Source organism: Lagenorhynchus albirostris, chromosome 2 (genome assembly GCF_949774975.1).
Source record: "Lagenorhynchus albirostris chromosome 2, mLagAlb1.1, whole genome shotgun sequence".
In the NCBI taxonomy this organism is placed as follows: Eukaryota; Metazoa; Chordata; class Mammalia; order Artiodactyla; family Delphinidae; genus Lagenorhynchus; species Lagenorhynchus albirostris.
The window spans coordinates 23,764,738-23,786,835 of NC_083096.1; the positions used below are offsets into that span (position 1 = coordinate 23,764,738).

General features: G+C 36.6%; 1 protein-coding gene across 5 annotated transcripts in view; it reads right to left on the reverse strand.

The window, feature by feature from the left end:
- The window catches only part of CDC42BPA (CDC42 binding protein kinase alpha), a 326,828-nt gene that overhangs the window by 62,623 nt on the left and 242,107 nt on the right, over positions 1 to 22,098 (reverse strand). For all 5 annotated transcript variants that reach the window (XM_060128307.1, XM_060128299.1, XM_060128320.1 and 2 more), the window contains 3 exons: positions 15,062 to 15,186; positions 1,795 to 1,900; positions 1,220 to 1,368 (listed from right to left, as the gene is read on the reverse strand). In XM_060128307.1, coding sequence (XP_059984290.1) covers positions 1,220 to 1,368; positions 1,795 to 1,900; positions 15,062 to 15,186 — 380 coding nt within the window. The remainder of the gene's footprint in view (positions 1 to 1,219; positions 1,369 to 1,794; positions 1,901 to 15,061; positions 15,187 to 22,098) is intronic.

A 22,098-nucleotide genomic window follows, 5' to 3' on the forward strand; every position in this document is an offset into this window, starting at 1 on the left:
AAGTATTTATTATCTTTCCTTTTATAGAAAAGTTGCTGGCTCTGAGCTACATTATTAAATTAAAAAATGTCATAAAATCAAAGGTTAATTTTAGAATTGTTAGACTTCTTTCATAGAGAACCATGAAAGTGACTAAACTTGTAATTTTCAGTTTGACTCACATTCCTGATTTATGAACAAATGTGTAAATTTATATGTCCTAAGCATAAGCAGAAAGATCACACTTATTCCAAATTACAATACAGAGAATGACATTTAGCAGTTCTTTATGTTGGGATCAATTCATATTCTCCAAAAACAGTTTTTTTCCATTTTCAATGTTACACTAGCACATTTCAGTAAAACATACTTAATTTATGATTGGATAATTCATAGCAAGAGTTTATAATTCAACTGGGGTACTTCATACCATTAAAAACCAAATTTATGGGACTATATTTCTTTTCATGCTGAATGCCTTTGCAACATTTGGTATTCTGAACACCAAATGGATTTTTCTATTTACATTTTGATTTGTAACATGAACTTTCTACTGTTCCTCTATATCACCTTATTCCTCTATATCACCTTATTCCTCTATAACTTATTCTTGAACCAATCCAATTACGAGTTTCCTTTTATCATTTATTTATTCAGAGTATGATTTATTCTACTGTTGTGATAAGAATGGAGGGAATGTATTCATTAGCTAACTGTCCTGGACCTGTGGGGGATACACTTTTTTTAATACATAACATAAAAGAAAGGATAATTTAAGTATATTCTATCTTTATGAAATTTACCATCATTTGAAACTTCATTTGTAAAAAAACCTATGGTAGAGGCCAGAATTTTCATATGACTATAGTTTGTTCTGACTCTATGCTGCAATTTTATACTAATGTGATATTCCTGAACAAAAGATTATTTTGGATTTAATAGAATAAAATTTGAGAGTGAATTTTACAAATAAGGGGAAAAGTAAATAACAGAATATTAATTAGTACTATTAATTCCACTTTAAGGACAAGTCAGAAACAAAGCTGTATTAAAATTGCATCACTGCACACAAGGCCTAAAATCATCAATTCATTTTCAAATGTTCATAGTTTTTTTCTGGTCATCACTTAAAAAAAAAAAAAGGTATAGACAGGTAGGAAACTAAACATGTAACTTCTCTCCAGAAACTTTTGGACCAAATTAGAAAGCACTCTAGTGGGACTATATTATTCAGTCTTACCATTCTGTTATGATGTTAGATGCTTTAACTTTATTCAGCTCTTCTTGGATGGCCTGCTTAGCTCTTATTTCTGCATCCAGAGCTGACTGCAACTCCAGTCTAGCTGACATATCCAGTTTTGCGAAACGACGCATTTTCCAGGGCATATCCTATGAAATAATATGACTGCGTTTTTAGCTCCATTCGATTTTATCTTTAACATTTAAGTTTAGTAATATAAGTGAATTTGGAAACTACTTAAAAGAACTATCTTTCCCTAAGTAAAGAATTTAAAAGAACTATTACTTGTGAAAATATATTATTTTCCATTAAATTCAGAAAAACTGTAGACTCACATTATAAATGCATTTATTTTTTATGGTTATTACCATTAACGGCTAGCCACACAAATTATAGTTAAGCAGCTATGTATTATAACTTCCTAAACTGGAAAAACGTTGAATGATTTCTCATGAAGATCTTTACAGTAGGCAAAGCCTAGACAAACTATGTAAGTACTCAGATTTATTACAGTGTTTGCTGAGCCTTCCCACCGACTAATATAATAAGCCTGCTTGCTAAATGGCAGAGCTTACTGTTGCTCGGGTACCCAAGCTGGAGTTTCTTAAAGCTTCCAATTCTTCAGTCATTTTAGAAGCTAAGGCCTGAAGATATCCTCGTGCATCCTTTTCATCACTGACCCTAGAATACATGCAAATAAAGACATAGATCAAGTACCAAAGTAAAACAGAAAACTTCAGTGAGATACATATTACTTTAAAGCATCATAAAGAAACAAGTGAAAAGTGACAGAAATTTAAAGATGTTCTTAATATCTTCTTTTAAAGGTCTACCACAGTACTACTATCTGTCAACAAGTGGGAAATGGTTTACTGAACTGTTCAGCTATTTACAGATAAAGGTGGCCACGTTTAGAAAGGTCCAAGTTATACATATCTGATAAATCAGTAAAACTTCACCCTTGAGCCACAGAATTAATACTCTTTTAATCTAACATTAAACATACACACACACACACATACACTCACATGATTTCTAAAGAATATTAAGATTTCTTATTAATTAGATTCCATTTTTTATCTTATGAAAACACAACACACCCTTCTTAAAACCGAAGTACACTAAATTTGGAAAGTTTAAAGTAGAATATTTTGTAAAAAACAAAAATTCTGTGTTGTAATAAAGCTCTTTTGTTTTCTAAAATGGTCAATGATATAACAAAGAGAAAAGATTAAAGTCTACTGAAACTCAGTTTCTACAACCACCCCCCCCCAAGCCCTGCCCCGGCCGCGCCCCAAGGCACGTGGGATCTTAGTTCCCGGACCAGGGATCAAACCAGGGCCCCCAGCAGTGGAAGCAGTGGAAGCGTGGAGTCCTAAACACTGGACAGCCAGGGAATTCCCGAAACTCAGTTTCTATTTACTATTTTAAGGCTATCTTGCTGATGTAATTATATGATTTTAGAGAGAAATGTTTTCAAATTAGACTCAATAAAATTCAGGCTATTTTAAGGCTATCTTGCTGATGTAATTATATGATTTTAGAGAGAAATGTTTTCAAATTATACTCAATAAAATTCAGGTCATTGAATAGCCATGAGGAAAGTATATTTCAGGTAAATCAATACGTATCTGTGATGCATACAGCAGACAAATTTAAATCTTGAGGCTTGATTCAGCATCTGTTACAATTTAAACTCCTGAGGAGTTAAATTCATCTGTCTACCTACATATCACTCCATATCTACATCTTTTTTTTTTTTTTTTTTGCGGTACTCGGGCCTCTCACTGTTGTGGCCTGTCCCGTTGCAGAGCACAGGCTCCAGACGCGTAGGCTCAGCGGCCATGGCTCACGGGCCCAGCCGCTCCGTGGCATGTGGGATCTTCCCGGACCGGGGCACGAACCTATGTCCCCTGCATCGGCAGGCGGACTCTCAACCACTGCGCCACCAGGGAAGCCCCCATATCTACATCTTAAAGAGGCCCTTTAAAAGGGGTTTGATCCCTTCTTCTCTCAGATGGGAAAGTGCTTTGGAGGACAATCAAAAGAATAAAGGAGCAAATAAAATCACTGTTAAACAGTTGCCTACTCTAGTGATAGCTACATATTCGTAGGCTCTACATACATGTATATATGTTCACAGCCTTTTAAAGAAAAGTGGCTTAAGAAAATATTAAGAAAGTTTGTGTATTGGGATGCTGTTACCTTCTAAAATTCTTTAACTTTGGACACCACAAGTGACCACAATCTTTTCACTTAATCACCTAATCTATAACATAAAGAATAAATATAGATGGGGGAAGATTGTTTTTTCCTCCAAAGACATTTTGTATTTTCCTCTAAGGACACTCACAGAGTATAAATTAAGAAAACGATATTACCATTTAGCCAGGCTAACAGGCCTCAGCCAGTGCTGGTTTAGTATCTATCAAAGTTCAGAGATCTTGGCTTCTGCACATCCAGGAACCTATGAAATCCAGTGTATTTTATTCACTTTGAAACTCAAATAACTCCATGTAAATTGCTATAATATTGTTTGAAATATTATATAAAAAACAACACCTTCTAACTTTGCTTTCTATTTACATCTTGAATACATTCACATCCCCTTACCACTGTGGTCTTCCACTAATTCTCAACTTTTGATTAAACCTATGTCTATTTTCTTGGCTACAAAATATTACTGATGGGAAGGGTGATGAAAAAAGAAAAATAAAAAGACTTGGTCCACTACACGCTCATGCCATTTAAGTTCCACTAGGCCATAGGTCTTGCACAACAATTCCTTTTCATAATCATTGTCTACTTCCAACCTCAATCTTAAAAACATCGCACTTTCCCCAACCCAACACCATCTCTTGTCCCTTCCTTCTAGGCCATCTGGTTAAGCTTACACTACTCATTTTCTTAACTTTTTTTATTTTTTAAACAGTTTTAGGAGGAGCTTCAAGATGGCGGAAGAGTAAGACGTGGAGATCACCTTCCTCCCCACAGATACATCAGAAATACATCTACATGTGAAATAACTCCTACAGAACACCTACTGAATGCTGCAGAAGACCTCACACCTCCCAAAAGGCAAGAAACTCCCCATGTACCTGGGTAGGGCAAAAGAAAAAAGAAAAAACAGAGACAAAAGAATAGGGACGGGACTTGCACTAGTGGAAGGGAGCTGTGAAGGAGGAAAGGTTTCCACACACTAGAAGCCCCTTCGTGGGCGGAGACTGCGGGTGGCGGAGGGGGAAGCTTCGGAGCCGTGGAGGAGGGCACAACAACAGGGGTGCGGGGGACAAAGCGGAGAGATTCCCGCACAGAGGATCAGTGCCGACCGGCACTCCCCAGCCCAAGAGGCTTGTCTGCTCACCCACCGGGGCGGGCGGGGCTGGGAGCTGAGGCCCGGGCTTCGGCCGTATAGCAGGGAGAGGACTGGGGTTGGCGGCGTGAACACAGCCTGAAGGGGCTAGTGCGCCACAGCTAGACGGGAGGAAGTCCTGGAAAAGGTCTGGACCTGCCGAAGAGGCAAGAGACTTTTTCTTCCCTCTTTGTTTCCCGGTGCGCGAGGAGAGGGGATTAAGAGCGCTGCTTAAAGGAGTTCCAGAGATGGGCGCGAGCCGCGGCTAACAGCAGGGACCCCAGAGACAGGCATGAGACACTAAGGTTGCTGCTGCCACCACCAAGAAGCCTGTGTGCGAGCACAGGTCACTATCCACACCTCCCTTCCGGGGAGCCTGTGCCACCCGCCACTGCCAGGGTCCTGGGATCCAGGGACAACTTCCCTGGGATAACGCACGGCGCGCCTCAGGCTGGTGCAACGTCACGCCGGCCTCTGCCACCACAGGCTCGCCCCACACTCCGCACCCCTGCCTCCCCCCGGCCTGAGTAAGCCAGAGCCCCCGAATCAGCTGCTCCTTTAACCCTGTCCTGTTTGAGAGAAGAACAGATGCCCTCAGGCAACCTACACGCAGAGGCGGGGCCAAATCCAAAGCTGAACCCCAGGAGCTGTGCGAACAAAGAAGAGGAAGGGAAATCTCTCCCAGCAGCCTCAAGAGCAGCAGATTAAATCTCCAAAATCAACTTGATGTACCCTGCATCTGTTGAATAATTGAATAGACAACGAATCATCCCAAACTGAGGAGGTGGACTTTGGGAACAACGATATATATATATTTTTCCCTTTTTCTCTTTTTGTGAATGTGTATGCTTCTGTGTGAGATTTTGTCTGTATAGCTTTGCTTTTACCATTTGTCCTAGGGTTCCGTCTGTCCTTTTTTTTTTTTCTTTTAAGCATAGTTTTTAGCACTTGTTATCATTGGTGGATTTGTTTTTTGGTTTGGTTGCTCTCTTCTTTCCGTCTTTCTTTTTTTTACTACCTTAAAAATTTTTTTTAATAATTATTTTTTATCTTAATAACTTTATTTTATTTTACTCTAATTTTATTTTATTTTATCTTCTTCTTTCTTTCTTTTCTCCCTTTTACTCTGAGCCATGTGGAAGACAGGCTCTTGGTGCTCCAGTCAGGTGTCAAAGCTGTGCCTTTCAGGTGGGAGAGCCAAATTCAGGACACTGGTCCACAAGAGACCTCCCAGCTCCATGTAATATCAAATGGCGAAAATCTCCCAAAGATCTCCATCTCAACGCCAAGGCCCAGATCCACTCAACAACCAGCAAGCTACAGTGCTGGACACCCTATGCCAAACAACTATCAAGACAGGGACACAACCCCATCCATTAGCAGAGAGGCTGCCTAAAATCATAAGGCCACAGACACCCCAAAACATACCACCAGACATAGACCTGCCCACCAGAAAGACAAGATCCAGCCTCATCCACCAGAACACATGCACTAGTCCCCTCCACCAGGAAGCCTACACAACCCATGGAACCAACCTTAGCCACTGGGGACAGACACCAAAAACAATGGGAACTACGAACCTGCAGCCTGCGAAAAGGAGACCCCAAACACAGTAAGATAAGCAAAATGAGAAGACAGAAAAACACACAGCAGATGAGGGAGCAAGATAAAAACCCACCAGACCTAACAAATGAAGAGGAAATAGGCAGTCTACCTGAAAAAGAATTCAGAATAATGATAGTAAAGATGATCCAAAATCTTGGAAATAGAATGGAGAAAATACAAGAAACGTTTAAGAAGGACCTAGAAGAACTAAAGAACAAAAAAACAGTGATGAACAACACAATAAATGAAATTAAAAATACTCTAGAAGGGATCAACAGCAGAATAACTGAGGCAGAAGAATGGTAAGTGACCTGGAAGATAAAATAGTGGAAATAATTACTGAAGAGCAGAATAAAGAAAAAAGAATGAAAAGAATTGAGGACAGTCTCAGAGACCTCTGGGACAACATTAAACACACCAACATTTGAATTATAGGGGTCCCAGAAGAAGAAGAGAAAAAAAAAAGGGACTGAGAAAATATTTGAAGAGATTATAGTTGAAAACTTCCCTAATATGGGAAAGGAAATAGGCAATCAAGTCCAGGAAGCACAGACAGTGCCACACAGGAAATATCCAAGGAGAAACATGCCAAGACACATATTAATCAAACTGTCAAAAATTAAATACACAGAAAGAATATTAAAAGCAGCAAGGGAAAAACAACAAATAACACACAAGGGAATCCCCATAAGGTTAACAGCTGATCTTTCAGCAGAAACTGTGGAAGCAGAGGGAGTGGCTGGACATATTTAGAGTGATGAAGGAGAAAAACCTACAACCAAGATTACTCTATGCAGCAAGGATCTCATTCAGATTTGACGGAGAAATTAAAAGCTTTACAGACAAGCAAAAGCTAAGAGAATTCAGCACCACCAAACCAGCTTTACAGCAAATGCTAAAGGAACTTTTCTAGGCAGGAAACAGAAGAGAAGGAAAAGCACAATAATAAACCCAAAACAATTAAGAAAATGGGAATAGGAACATACATATCAATAATTACCTTAAATGTAAATGGATTAAATGCTCCATCCAAAAGACACAGACTGGATGAATGGATACAAAAACAAGACCCATATATATGCTGTCTACAAGAGACCCACTTCAGACCTAGGGACACATACAGACTGAAAGTGAGGGGATGGAAAAAGATATTCCATGCAAATGAATATCAAAAGAAAGCTGGAGTAGCAATACTCATATCAGGTAAAATAGACTTTAAAATAAAGAATGCTACAAGAGGCAAGGAAGGACACTACATAATGATCAAGGGATCAATCCAAGAAGAAGATATAACAATTGTAAGTATTTATGCACCCAACATAGGAGCACCTCAATACATAAGGCAAATACTAACAGCCATAAAAGGGGAAATCGACAGTAACACATTCATAGTAGGGGACTTAAACACCCCACTTTCACCAATGGACAGATCATCCAAAATGAAAATAAATAAGGAAACACAAGCTTTAAATGATACATTAAACAAGATGGACTTAATTGATATTTATAGGACATTCCATCCAAAAACAACAGAATACACATTTATCTCAAGTGCTCATGGAATGTTCTCCAGGACAGATCATATCTTGGGTCAGAAACCAGCCCTTGGTAAATTTAAGAAAATTGAAATCATATCAAGTATCTTTTCCAACCACAATTCTATGAGACTAGATATCAATTACAGGGAAAAAATCTGTAAAAAATACAAACACACAAAGGCTAAACAATACACGACTTAATAACCAAGGGATCACTGAAGAAAACAAAGAGGAAATCAAAAAATATCTAAAAACAAATGACAATGAAAACACGATGACCCAAAACCTATGCGATGCAGCAACAGCAGTTCTAAGAGGGAAGTTTATAGAAATACATCCTACCTTAAGAAACAAGAAACACCTCAAACAAACATCCTAAATTTACACCTAAAGCAATTAGAGAAAGAAGAACAAAGAAAACCCCAAAGTTAGCAGAAGGAAAGAAATCATAAAGATCAGATCAGAAATAAATGGAAAAGAAATGAAGGAAACGATAGCAAAGATCAATAAAATTAAAAGCTGGTTCTTTGAGAAGATAAACAAAATTGATAAACCATTAGCCAGACTCATCAAGAAAAAAAGGGAGAAGACTCAAATCAATAGAATTAGAAATGAAAAAGAAGTAACAACTGACACTGCAGAAATACAAAGGATCATGAAAGATTACTACAAGCGACTATATGCCAAGAAAATGGACAACTTGGAAGAAACGGACAAATTCTTAGAAATGCACAACCTTCAGAGACTGAACCAGGAAGAAATAGAAAATATACACAGACTAATCACAAGCACTGAAATTGAAACTGTGATTAAAAACATTCCAACAAACAAAAGCCCAGGACCAGATGGCTTCACAGGCGAATTGTATCTAACATTTAGAGAAGAGCTAACACCTATCCTTCTCAAACTCTTCAAAAATATAGGAGAGGGAGGAACACTCCCAAACTCATTCTACGAGGCCACCATCACCCTGATGCCAAAACCAGACAAAGATGTCACAAAGAAAGAAAACTACAGGCCAATATCACTGATGAACATAGATGCAAAAATCCTCAACAAAATACCAGCAAACAGAATCCAACAGCACATTAAAAGGATCATACACAATGATCAAGTGGGGTTTATCCCAGGAATGCAAGGATTCTTCAATATACACAAATCAATCAATGTAATACACCATATTAACAAACTGAAGGAGAAAAACCATATGATCATCTCAATAGATGCAGAGAAAGCTTTTGACAAAATTCAACACCCATTTATGATAAAAATCCTCCAGAAAGTAGGAATAGAGGGAACTTTCCTCAACATAATAAAGGCCATATATGACAAACCCACAGCCAACATCGTCCTCAATGATGAAAAACTGAAACCATTTCCTCTTAGATCAGGAACAAGACAAGGTTGCCCACTCTCACCACTATTATTCAACATAATTTTGGAAGTTTTAGCCACAGGACTCAGAGAAGAAAAAGAAATAAAAGGAATCCAAATTGGAAAAGAAGCAAAGCTGTCACTGTTGGAAGATGACATGATACTATACATTGAGAATCCTAAAGATGCTACCAGAAGACTACTAGAGCTAATCAATGAATTTGGTAAAGTAGCAGGATAGAAAATTAATGCACAGAAATCTCTTGCATTCCTATAAACTAATGATGAAAAATCTGAAAGAGAAAGTAAGGAAACACTCCCATTTACGATTGCAACAAAAAGAATAAAATATCTAGGAATATACCTACCTAAGGACACAAAAGACCTGTATCCGGAAAATTATAAGACACTGATGAAAGAAATTAAAGATGATACAAACAGATGGAGAGATATACCATGTTCTTTAATTGGAAGAATCAACATTGTGAAAATGACTCTACTACCCAAAGCAATCTACAGATTCAATGCAATCCCTATCAAACTACCACTGGCATTGTTCACAGAACTACAACAAAAAATTTCACAATTTGTATGGAAACACAAAAGACCCCGAATAGCCAAAGCAATCTTGAGAACGAAAAACGGAGCTGGAGGAATCAGGCTCCCAGAGTCCGGACTATACTACAAAGCTACAGTAATCAAGACAGTATGGTACTGGCACAAAAACAGAAAGATAGATCAATGGAACAGGATAGAAAGCCCAGAGATAAACCACGTACATATGGTCACCTTATCTTTGATAAAGGAGGCAAGAATATACAGTGGAGAAAAGACAGCCTCTTCAATAAGTGATGCTGGGAAAACTGGACAGCTACATGTAAAAGAATGAAATTAGAACACTCCCTAACACCATACACAAAAATAAACTCAAAATGGATTAAAGACCTAAATGTAAGGCCAGACACTATCAAACTCTTAGAGGAGAACATAGGCAGAACAGTCTATGACATAAATCACAGCAAGATCCTTTTTGACCCACCTCCTAGAGAAATGGAAATAAAAACAAAAATAAAGAAATGGGACCTAATGAAAGTTAAAAGCTTTTGCACAGCAAAAGAAACCATAAACAAGACAAAAAGACAACCTTCAGAATGGCAGAAAATATTTGCAAATGAAGCAACTGACAAAGGATTAATCTCCAAAATTTACAAGCAGCTCATGCAGCTCAATATCAAAAAAACGAACCACCCAATCCAAAAATGGGCAGAAGACTTAAATAGACATTTCTCCAAAGAAGATACACAGATTGCCAACAAACACATGAAAGAATGCTCAACATCATTAATCATTAGAGAAATGCAAATCAAAACTACAATGCGATATCATTGCACACTGGTCAGAATGGCCATCATCAAAAAATCTACAAACAATAAATGCCGGAGAGGGTGTGGAGAAAAGGGAATCCTCTTGCACTGTTGGTGGGAATGTAAATTGATACAGCCACTATGGAGAACAGTATGGAGGTTCCTGAGAAAACTAAAAATAGAATTACCATATGATCCAGCAATCCCACTACTGGGCATATACCCTGAGAAAACCATAATTCAAAAAGAGTCATGTACCAAAATGTTCATCGCAGCTCTATTTACAAGAGCCAGGACATGGAAGCAACCTAAGTGTCCATCAACAGATGAATGGATAAAGAAGATGTGGCACTTATATACAATGGAATACGACTCAGCCATAAAAAGAAATGAAATTGAGCTATTTGTAGTGAGGTGGATGGACCTAGAGTCTGTCATATGGAGTGAAGTAAGTCAGAAAGAGAAAAACAAATACCGTATGCTAACACATATATATGGAATCTAAAAAAAAAGAAAAAAATGGTGATGAAGAACCTAAGGGCAAGATGGGAATAAGGACACAGACCTACTAGAGAATGGACTTGAGGATACGGGGAGGGGGAAGGGTAAGCTGGGACAAAGTGTATATATGGACATATATACCCTACCAAAAGTTAAATAGATAGCTAGTGGGAAGCAGCCGCACAGCACAGGGAGATCAGCTCGGTGCTTTGTGTCCACCTAGAGGGGTGGGATAGGGAGGGTGGGAGGGAGGGAGACGCAAGAGGGAAGAGATATGGGGACATATGTATATGTATAACTGATTCACTTTGTTATAAAGCAGAAACTAACACACCATTGTAAAGCAATTATACTTCAATAAAGACGTTTTAAAAAAATAAACAGTTTTAGAGGCAAGTCTCTCATCTTTTCTTTGGCTAAGTCAAAATAATCAAGAAATATTTACTAAATACTGATTATTATGTAGACATATTAGGAAGACTGAAGAAGACATATAAGACATGGTCCTTAAAAAGTTTGGTAGTCAGCACAGACTTAGCGAACTTATGGTTACCACGGGAGAAGGGTTGGGGGAGGGACAGATTGGGAGTTTGAGACACTGCTATAATTAAAATAGATAACCAACAAGGACCTACTGTATAGCACAGGGAACTCTGCTCTATATTCCGTAATAACCTAAATGGGAAAAGAATTTGAAAAAGAATAGATACACATACATGTATAACGGAATCACTCTGCTGTACACCTGAGACTAACACAACATTGTTAATCAACTATACTCCAACATAAAATTAAAATTAAAAAAAAAGTTTGGGAGTCAGGACACATATAGTAGAGTGATTAAGAACTTGACTCGAGTCATATAGAACTAGGTTCAAATCCTAGCTCACTGTTTAGCAGTTGTGTGTCTTTGGATAAGTCATTTACCCCCTCTAACTCTCTGTTATCTCAGTTATAAGATGGGAATAATAATAATATCTACTTCATAGGACTGTTGTGATAACTAAATGAGAAAACATGTGAATTTTCAGGCTAATGCCTACAACGCACTATTTTTTAATCACTGTAAACTATTACTACACAGGAATGAAAATTAATGAATGAGGAGTGTTTCAAATAATGTGAATGAATTTAAACAAAGGAAAGTAAAAGTTTCACTATTGAAAGCCTTTCCTGATTATTAAAACATTTTCCTGGTTGTCTTACACAGCTGTTTCCTCTATCTTCTACTATTATCACCCTCACCATTATCCTTCTTTCTATTATAAAACCCAACAACTTCAACGGCCTTATTTACTAGAAATTAAATTCCCAAATTTATATTTCTAATCCTAACCTTTAAGTCATCTTTTCTAAAGCATATTGGAAATCTCCACTCAGATATCTCAGAATGATCTCAGACTCACCAACAAACAAAAGAACAACTAAAATTGATTATATCATCCTCCCCAAAGCTGGTTCCTTCTCCTGACTTTTCTTACTTCAGTGATAGCACCATTTTCTTAATCTCTCCAACACAGAGTTTCAGAAATACTAATTCCTCCTCATCTCTTGCCCTTCATTTATAATTAATTAAGTCCTATAGATCCTTCTTCCATGGCTTCTCCATTTGTTCAGCTTCCCCCAAATTTCCTTCTATTTCATGCTGAACACCACTATGAAGAGTTACCTTCCTAATGCATCACCTCAATCAATTCCATAATCCGTTGCAGAAAAGCCTTCTCCTTCTTCTTATAAATAAATGAAGTTCTGATTCTTACCCAGTATTCATGTTAATTGTGCTGCAATAACTTTATTGGTCTTATTTCCTACTATTCTTTTATAGGAATAGTAGCACCCTTTATTGAACTCAGTGTTTTCAGAAAATGCATTATAGTTCCACTGATTACCCCCAACTTTCTTTAGCACCCAGTCTGAAGTAATTCTCCTCTATACTCATATAGAAAAATCAGTATTTGTACAATACATAAGACAATTTACATTTAAGTCTTGTTATTTATATCCAGCTCTGATCACATTAGTTTTTAAACTTTAAATGTTACACTATAAGCTAGTACTTGAAGGCCAAGTACCCTATTTTACAGACCTTTCTATCTCCTATTATACCAGAAGAATGCATTATATGTGAGGAGATACATCTAAAAAATGAATCTTATGGACCAGCCTACTACTTCAACCTCTCCTCGTAGTACCATTTCGAAGAGAAAGAGTGAAGTCTTCTGATGAGTCAGTGGTGAGAAGAAAGGTCCCTGTTCCAATACAGTGTGAGCAACAAGGTCTCCTTGACCTAAAAGGTTTTCTTTCACATGAAAGAGGTATTTCATAGGGAAAGGCAGAGGGAGCAGAGTAACGAGGCCATTAGAAATGCATTCAGATGAAGTCTTATATACAGCAGTGTTTGTTTTACTTTAAAACTGTTAATTTGGCCAATGGAAACATTGAAAACACTGCATATCGCAAGTTTCGAAAAACTTGTTTTGGCATTACTTCATTTTTTAATATACCAGATTAAAGAACCAGGAATAACCTGAGACTTCTGACCTTTATAAGTTTGCACAGAATATCTCAGAGATATAACTTTCAAATAGGTGAGAACTCTGAGAACAGTGAGTATATCTTTTGCTTTTAGCCTATTAGGTATTTAATTTATTATCGAATATATTAGTCCATTTCTAAATAATAGTTTTAATGCAAAGTGAATTCATTGTATTCCTGATTTCTTCTGCATATTTAACTTGAATGTGAAATGTGTAAAAAAGTGCTTTGTAGTATCACACAAAAATTTTCATCTTCATCCTTTCTACTAACCCTTTCCAGATAGTCCATATTTAAAGCTTCTTTACTAGAACCACTTCCCATTCCATCTGAACCCATCATGCAATCACTTGAAAAGATCAGTGGTCTAGGGTCTTAGGCTTTGGCCAAATCAGTTTTGTCTTCTGTAAAGTCATTTTCATTAACATCTTATTACAAATTTGATTACATAATAATGGAGTTACAAATGAAAAGTCATAATGTTTGATATTATAAGCACGGCTAAAGATTAAAATGATTTTGCTTCAGAAATGTAGAGTTTATGACAAGGATCTCAATTAAATATTAATGAACCATTAACTGTACTATTTGGAACACAACCATATTTCCACAATTTGGGCATTTTCCTTCAGATATGCACTCAACAGTCACATTCATAAGCTAAAGCTGAGTTAACATAAGAGCTCTATAGTTAAGTCAATATCAAAATATTTGAGTCATTTGGGTAAGATTACTTAAAAAGGCAGTGTTTATTCACTTATGATTTCATTTAAGAAGGAGGGTATTAAGCTGGTATAAGTAGGAAAAAATGCTTAGAGAACAAAAATAAGAGCATGATAAACTAACATTCTCACCAAATTATTGGTCTATAGATATTTGAAGAAACCAGTAGCTGTTTATATAAATAAAACATCAATAACGTGCTAAAAAAGAGTCAGAAAGTTAAAAAAGTAAATATAAAAAGTTAGGCTATTTGCATTAGAAAATAAAGTCCCTGTTGGATTCTACTTTCTTCAAGTATTATAAAAATATACAAATTTTTACAAATACCAGAACAATCATTTGAGTTAATTAATATGAAAGTTACTAAGGCAATTATCCCAAATTAAATCCTAGGGGCTTAAAGAACAGTTGATACAGCTAAACTGTAACCATTTAATGTTCTAAAAATGCCGTGTGTGAATTAGTCTGTTATAATTATGAAAAGGGTGAAACCACATCTTCAGCTTGTAAAGTATTCTCCAGGCTTTCTGTTTCTTAAAGTAATCACAAATACAGCAATTTTGATCTTAGAAAGGAACATCGATAGCTAGTGAATGAGTTTCTTCAGTTCTTTAAGGACCAACTGTCTTAGGAGACAATAACATTTTCTTTTCTTAGAAAGAAATATCAGCTTCCAATGAAACTGTGTAAAAGCTGATATGGAATATTTGATGGAGTTAGAGAAAAGAGGAAAATAACAGACAACATAGAAGAAGCACAGACCAGTAATAAATACTCCTCCTGGAATTCATACCAACTTGACTATATGGCCAAAATTTACCCACAAAAACAGATTTAAGAGAGTACTCACCACTGAATTATTTCTGTGATTTGAGCTTCCCAATGTGCAACTGATTCCTTCTTGTCTGCTAGATCCTTTACCTCTTCTTCTAACTGCTGGTTGCATGTACTCAAGTTCTCATACAAAGTGGTAAGCTGAAAGGCAGTTTTAAGGTACTTAAAGACGTGTGACTTTTAGGAACAGGAATTCAAGGTGCTCAGATGCCTCTTGTTAAATCTGGTAACTCAAAAATGCTTGTCTTTCTGATTTCCTATTATGATGCACCCTCTGGTCACTGAATGTGGAAACATCAAGTACTCTGAATTCTCCTTCTGCCTTTGCTTTTCCCATACTCCCCATATTGAATTGGTTCCATCTGTGAACATTCTCCATTTGCCTGAAGAACTCCCCAGTTCTCTTGGTAACAACATCTCTCATTTTTTTGTCTGAAAATATCTCTATGTCATCCTCTTTTTAAAAAAACTTATAATTTCAAGCATATACAAAAATGAACAGAAGAGTATAAGTGAATTCCCATGAGCCCATCATCACTAACTTCAACAATTATCACCTCAATGTCAATCTTATTTCATTTGTACTCCTGTCTTCTTACCCTTTCCTCCGGTATTATTCTGCAGACATCGTATAATTTTATCCATATATATTTCTGTGTATATCTCTAGAAAATAAGGCTCCCTTTTTATGTATAACCACAATATCATTATCATATTTAAACAAATTTAACAAGTTTCCTTACATTATCACGTAGCTAGTAATTGTTCAAATTTCCAGTTGTCTCAAAACATCAAAAGACTTAACAGTCTGTTAAATTGAATCATACCAACAAGTAAACGTAACTTAATGGTTGCTCTATCTTTTAAGTCTTTTTTACTTATAGGCTCCAGATTACTCCATTTCGGCTGCTGTAGTGGAATATCACAGTCTGAGTGGCTTAAACAAGAAACATTTATTTCTGATAGTTCTGGACGCTGCTGGGAAGTCCAAGATCAGCAGATTCAGTGTCTGGCAAGGGCACACTTCCTGGTTTTATAGATGGTCGTGGGATGAGGGAGCTCTGTGGGGTCTCTTTTATAAGAGCACTAATCCTATTCATGAAGGCTCTACCTTCATGACCTAATCATCTCCCAAAGGCTATACCTCCAAACAGTACTAGGTGTCAACATCTGAATTTTGGAGGGACACAAACATTTAGTACATAGCAGTTCCCCTCCAACACTTTAATTTTTCTTGTAATTTATTTGTTGAAGAAAGTAGGTTGTTTGTCCTGCAGAGTTCTCTACAGTCTGAATTTTTGCCTTCATTTTTGAAAGACATTTTTTGCTGTATATAATTTTCTAGATTGGCAGTTATTTTCCTTTCTATTCCTTTTTATTATTTATAGATGTCATTCCTTTTTATCCTGGGTTCCATTTTTTCTGTTGTAAAGACAGCTTTAAGTTTAGCTTTTGCTCCTTCGAATACAATGTGTCTTTCTTCTCTGGCTGCTTCTAGGATTTTCTTTGGTTGGTTGGTTTTTAGTAATTTTTCTATAATGTGCCTAAGGGATTTAATTTCTATTTATCACTTGTAGGGTTTGTGGCATTTCTTGAATTTGTGGCTAAACACTTCTCAGAGGTTTTGGAAAATTATGGGCCATTAACTCTGCAAATATGCCTTCTACCACAGTCTTTCTCCTCTCCTTCTGGGAAAGCAAATATTTGTATGTCATCTTTTCATCACGTCCCCTATGTCTCACATCCACTTTTATGTATTTCTGTCCTTTTTTCTTAATATATCTTTTAAAATTTATTATTTATTTATTTTTGGCTGCGTCTGGTCTTAGTCGCGATGTGAGGGATCTTTGTTGTGGTGCATGGGCTCTCTAATTGTGGCGTGCAGGTTTTCTCTTCTCTAGTTGTGGCACGTAGGCTCCAGGGCACATGGGCTCTGTAGCTGTGGTGCGCGGGTTCCAGAGCACATGGGCTGTAGTTGAGGCATGCAAGCGTGCAAGTAGTTGTGGCATGCAGGCTTAGTTGCCCCATGGCACATGGGATCTTAGTTCCCTGACCAGGGGTCGAACCAGCATCCCCTGCATTGTAAGGCGGATTCTTTACCACTGGACCACCAGGGAAGTCCCTGTATTTCTGTCCTTTTAAATCTATATCCAGACTTCAGTATGGGAAGGTTTTTATTTACCCCTTCCTTTCTTTGGTTCTTTCCAATCTACTGTTAAAATTTTCTGTTGGGATTTTTCATTTATTTTATTTTTCACTTCTAAAGATTTATTTGACTGTTTTGTATAGATTCCAGTTGTCTGCTGAAATTCTTCATCATGTTTATTTTCTTGAATATATCATACAGTTATTTTAAAGTTCAGTTAAGAAAATTCCAATACTCGGAATTGTGTGGGTCTGTTTATACTGACTGCCTGGTTTTCTTCTCATTTATTCTTTTCTTACTTTGTTTTTGCTATTATACTTTTATGTCTTGGTTTTCTTTGGTTGTATCTCTTGGTATGCATTGTAATTTCTTACTGCATGCCACATATAGTGTATGAAAATTTTAGAGATAACTTGAGGCTCCATATAATATCTTCCTCCAGAGACTGCTTACTTTTACTTCTGCTAGGCAATTAGACAGATCATGGATTCAGTTACTTAGAGGCTGGGTTTCAGTCACTGAGAGGGCTCATCTCTCTCTGGTTCACCCTTATTTCTAAAATGTAGCCTTTTCGATGAGTTCAGTTGAAAGCTTGAATTGATTACCAAGGATCCTGCACCTTGGTGGGCATTGATATTCAGTTTTTCTCTCTAAACTTGTGATACTGTGGAATACTGTGCTCAACGTCCTGGATTCTCTGCTACAGCTTTCAAATCTGCAAATGCCTCAAGAGGAAAACTGGCACTGAATGCTGGGCTCATCTCTCTGTACTACTCCTTTCTAAAGGATCTGGGTCAGTAAAGAATCGGCTGCCTTCTTATCTCTCCAGTGCCTTCCTGCAGATGAATACTTCCAGGCAGTATTGCTACAGTATTAAAAACGTTTTTTTTAAGTCCAGCTTTATAGCTCTTCTTGGTGAGGTGGTAGGTATGATGTAAGCTAATCTGTCACAGAAGCAAAAATTCTTGTTTATTTAGTTTTTAAAAGTTCATGATAAAATATTTGCATACAATTTTTATTTCATGGCTACATTTTTCTGATAAATGGTCTCAATATGTCATTAGTTATTACTAGTCCTTTCTTCCTTTCTGATATATTTGTAGAGATATTGTGTTAGTTTTCTTTCTGATTACTCAGCTTGAAGGAGACGAATTTTTCCTACAAGAATTATTTATAGGTTTGTGAAGATGAGGGGCCATGTGATGGTTAAATTTATGAGTCAACTTGATTGGGTCACAGGGTGCCTAGACATTTGGTCAAACATTCTGGTTGTGTCTTTGAAGGTGTCTCTGGGTGAGATTAACATTTGAATTGATTGACTGAATAAAGCAGATAACCTTCCTAATGTGGATGGTTCCCATTCTATCAGTTGAAGGCCTGAATAGAAAAAAAGGCTGACCCTAGTAAAAGGGAACCCCTCCTGCTTGACTTGCTTTCAAGCTGGGACATTGGATTCTGTCCTTGGTCTCTTACTGAAACAGTGGCTCTTCCTGGGTCTGACATAAGAAACTATTGCTATGATTTACATCAGAGAATGTTTTGCCTATGTTCTCTTCTAGGAGATTTATGGTATCATGTCTTAATATTTAAGTCTTCAAGCCATTCTGAGTTTATTTTTGTGTATGGTGTGAGGGAGTGTTTTAACTTCATTGTTTTATATGCAGCTGTCCAGCTCTCCCAACACTACTTGCTGAAGAGACTGTCTTTTCTCCATTGTATATTCTTGCCTCCCTTGTTGAAGATTAATTGACCATAGGTGTGTGGGTTTATTTCTGGGCTCTCTATTCTGTTCCACTGATCCATATGTCTGTTTCTGTCAGCCAATACCAAGCTGTTTTGATTACTGTAGCTTTGTAGTATTGTCTGAAGTCTGGGAGGATTATGTCTCCAGCTTTGTTCTTTTTCCTCAGGATTGCTTTGGCAATTCTGTTTTTTGTTGTGGTTCCATATAAATTTTAGGAATATTTGTTCTAGTTCTGTAAAAAATGACATGGGTAATTTGACAGAGATCACATAAAATCTGTAGACTGTTTTGGGTAGTATGGCCATTTTAACAATATTAATTCTTCCAATCCAAGAGCATGGGATATTTTTCCATTTCTTTGAATCACTTTCAATTTCCTTTATCAATGTTTTATAGCTCTTAGCATATAAGTCTCTCACCTCCTTGGTCAGGTTTATTCCTAAATTTGTTTGTTTTTTTATTGATGCAATTTTAAAAGGGATTGTCTTTTCACTTTCCCTGTCTGAGATTTCACTGTTAGTGTAAAGAAACGCAACTGATTTCTGTATGTTAATCTTGTATACTGCTACCTTGCTGAATTTGTTTACCGGTTCTAGTAGTTTCTGTGTGGAGTCTTTAGGGTTTCCTATATATGGTATCATGTCATCTGCATACAATGACAACTTTACCTCTTCCCTTCTAATTTGGATACCTTTGATTTCTTTTTCTTGTCTGACTGCTGTGGCTAGGATTTCTAATACTATGTTGAACAGAAGTGGTAAGAGTGGGCATCCTTGTCTTGTTCCAGATTTTAGCAGAAAGGCTTTCAGCTTTTCACCTTTGAGTATTATGTTGGCTATGGGTTTGCCATAAATAGCTTTTACATGCTGAGATATGTTCCCTCTACACCCACTTTGGAAAGAGTTTTTATCATGAATGGATGTTGAGTTTTATCAAATGCTTTTTCTGCATCTATTGAGATGATCATGTAGTTTTTGTCTTTTCTTATGTTGATGTGGTTTATCACACTGACTGATTTGCATATGTTGAACCATCCATGTAACCCTGGGATGAATCCAGCTTGATCATGGTGTATGATCCTTTTTATGGTTGTTGGATTCGGTTTCCTAATATTTTGTTGAGGATTTTTGCATCTATATTTATCAAAGATATGGGCCTGTAATTTTCTCTGCCAATAAACTGGACAAACTAGAAGAAATGTACAAGTTTTGCCAACTCCCTAAACTAAGTTCATCTGGAATTCTCCTAATGACCCAGGTTTTTTCTGGTGTGTGTTTTTAACCTGTACTTCCATGGGAGATAGGCAGTTTCAGCACAAGTCACAATGCAAAGCTTCATTTCTTCCCCTCTGCCAAAAGACAAATTACTTTATGCATTCCCCATTTAATCCTATCCTCAACCTCATTGTCTTCTTAGAAAGAAAAAACGGTCAGAGAACCTGTCACTACCAACACACATCGTTATCTGCCTATTGAGAACAAGGAACTTACGTTTTGTACTCCAGGGTGTGCTATTTACCCTTAAAAATGTATTTTACCATCTATTTTCTTTTTATAGGTTTATTAAGGTATAATTTACATACTATAAAATTCACTCATTATAACACTTATGGTTTGATGATTTTTAGTAAATTTAAACATTTGTGCAATAATCACCACAGTCTGGTTTGGGAACACTTCCAATACCTGAGAAATTTCCCTCAAGCTGGTTTGCAGTCAATCCTGGCTTCCACCATGAGTTCTCGGCATCACTGATCTATTTTCTGTGTCTATAGTTTTGCCTTTTCTAGAAACGTAATATCAATGAAATAATACAATATATAGATTTTTGTATCAGGCTTTTTAAAATTATCGTATTATTGAGGTTCAACCACAGTGTTGCACATATCAGAAACTAACTCCTTTTTATAGCTGGGTAGTATTCTATTACATGGATATTAGTACACTTTACTTATCCGTTCACTACTTGATGAACATTTGCATTGTTTCCGGTTATTTGCTATTATGAATAATGATGCTATGAACATTCATATACAAGTTTCTAAAGGGACTATGCTTTTAATTCTTCTGGATAAATAACTAGGAGAATTTCCGAGTTATAGGGTAAGTGTATGCTTAACTTTTTGAGAAATTTAAAACTGTTTTCTGAAGTAGTTATACCATCTTGCACTTCTACAAGCAGTGTAGGAGTTTCAGTTCCTCCATATCCTTGCCAACAGCTGGCATGGTCACTGACTGATTAACTCTTGAGCCTGTACAACAATATGTTTCTATGGTTTAACTTGCATTGTTCCTAATGACTAATGATAGTGAACATCTTTTCACGTGCTTATTTGTTATTCATATATCTTCTTTCATGAAATTTTCCCCCCGTTTTCAATTTTCCCCCCGTTATTTTCCATTGGGTTGTTTGTATTATTTCTTGAGTTTTAAGAGTTCTTTATACATTCCAAATATAAGTCTTTTATCAGATAAATTATTTGAAAATCTTTTCATCTATATATGTCTTTTCATTTTATTAATGTTGTCTTTAAATTTTGATGAGGTCCAATTTATAATTATTTTTCTCTCAAGGTTTGTGCTTTGTGTCATATCTAAAAAATCTTTGACTAACGCCAAATCACAAAGATTTTCTCCTATGCTTACCTCATATTTCAGTTTATGATCCATTTTGAATTAATTGTGTATGTTATGAGGTAAGGATCTAAGTTAATTTTTTACACATAGATATCCAATTATTCCAGCACCATTTGTTGAAAAGATTCTCTTTTTCCCATTGAATTGCCTTGGTACTTTTGCTGAAAATCAATCAGCCATAAATATGACGTCTTATTTTTGGACTCTCTATGCTGTTCCATTATGCCAATGTTACCGTCTTTTGATTACTATAGATTTACAGTAAGTTTCGAAATTCTGTAGTGTAAATCCTCCAACTTCTGTACCCCTCGCCTCCCCGCCCCCCGCCAAATATTTTTGCTATTGTAGATCATCTGTATTCCCATATAAATTTAAGGATAGGCTTGCCAGTTCTAACAAAAAAGCCTAGCAAAATTTTGATAGTGATTTCCCCAAATCCATAGATCTATTAGGAGAGAACTGCAGTCCTAACAATATGCAGTATATCTCTCCATTTGTTTAGATATTCCTTAATTTATCTCAGTAAT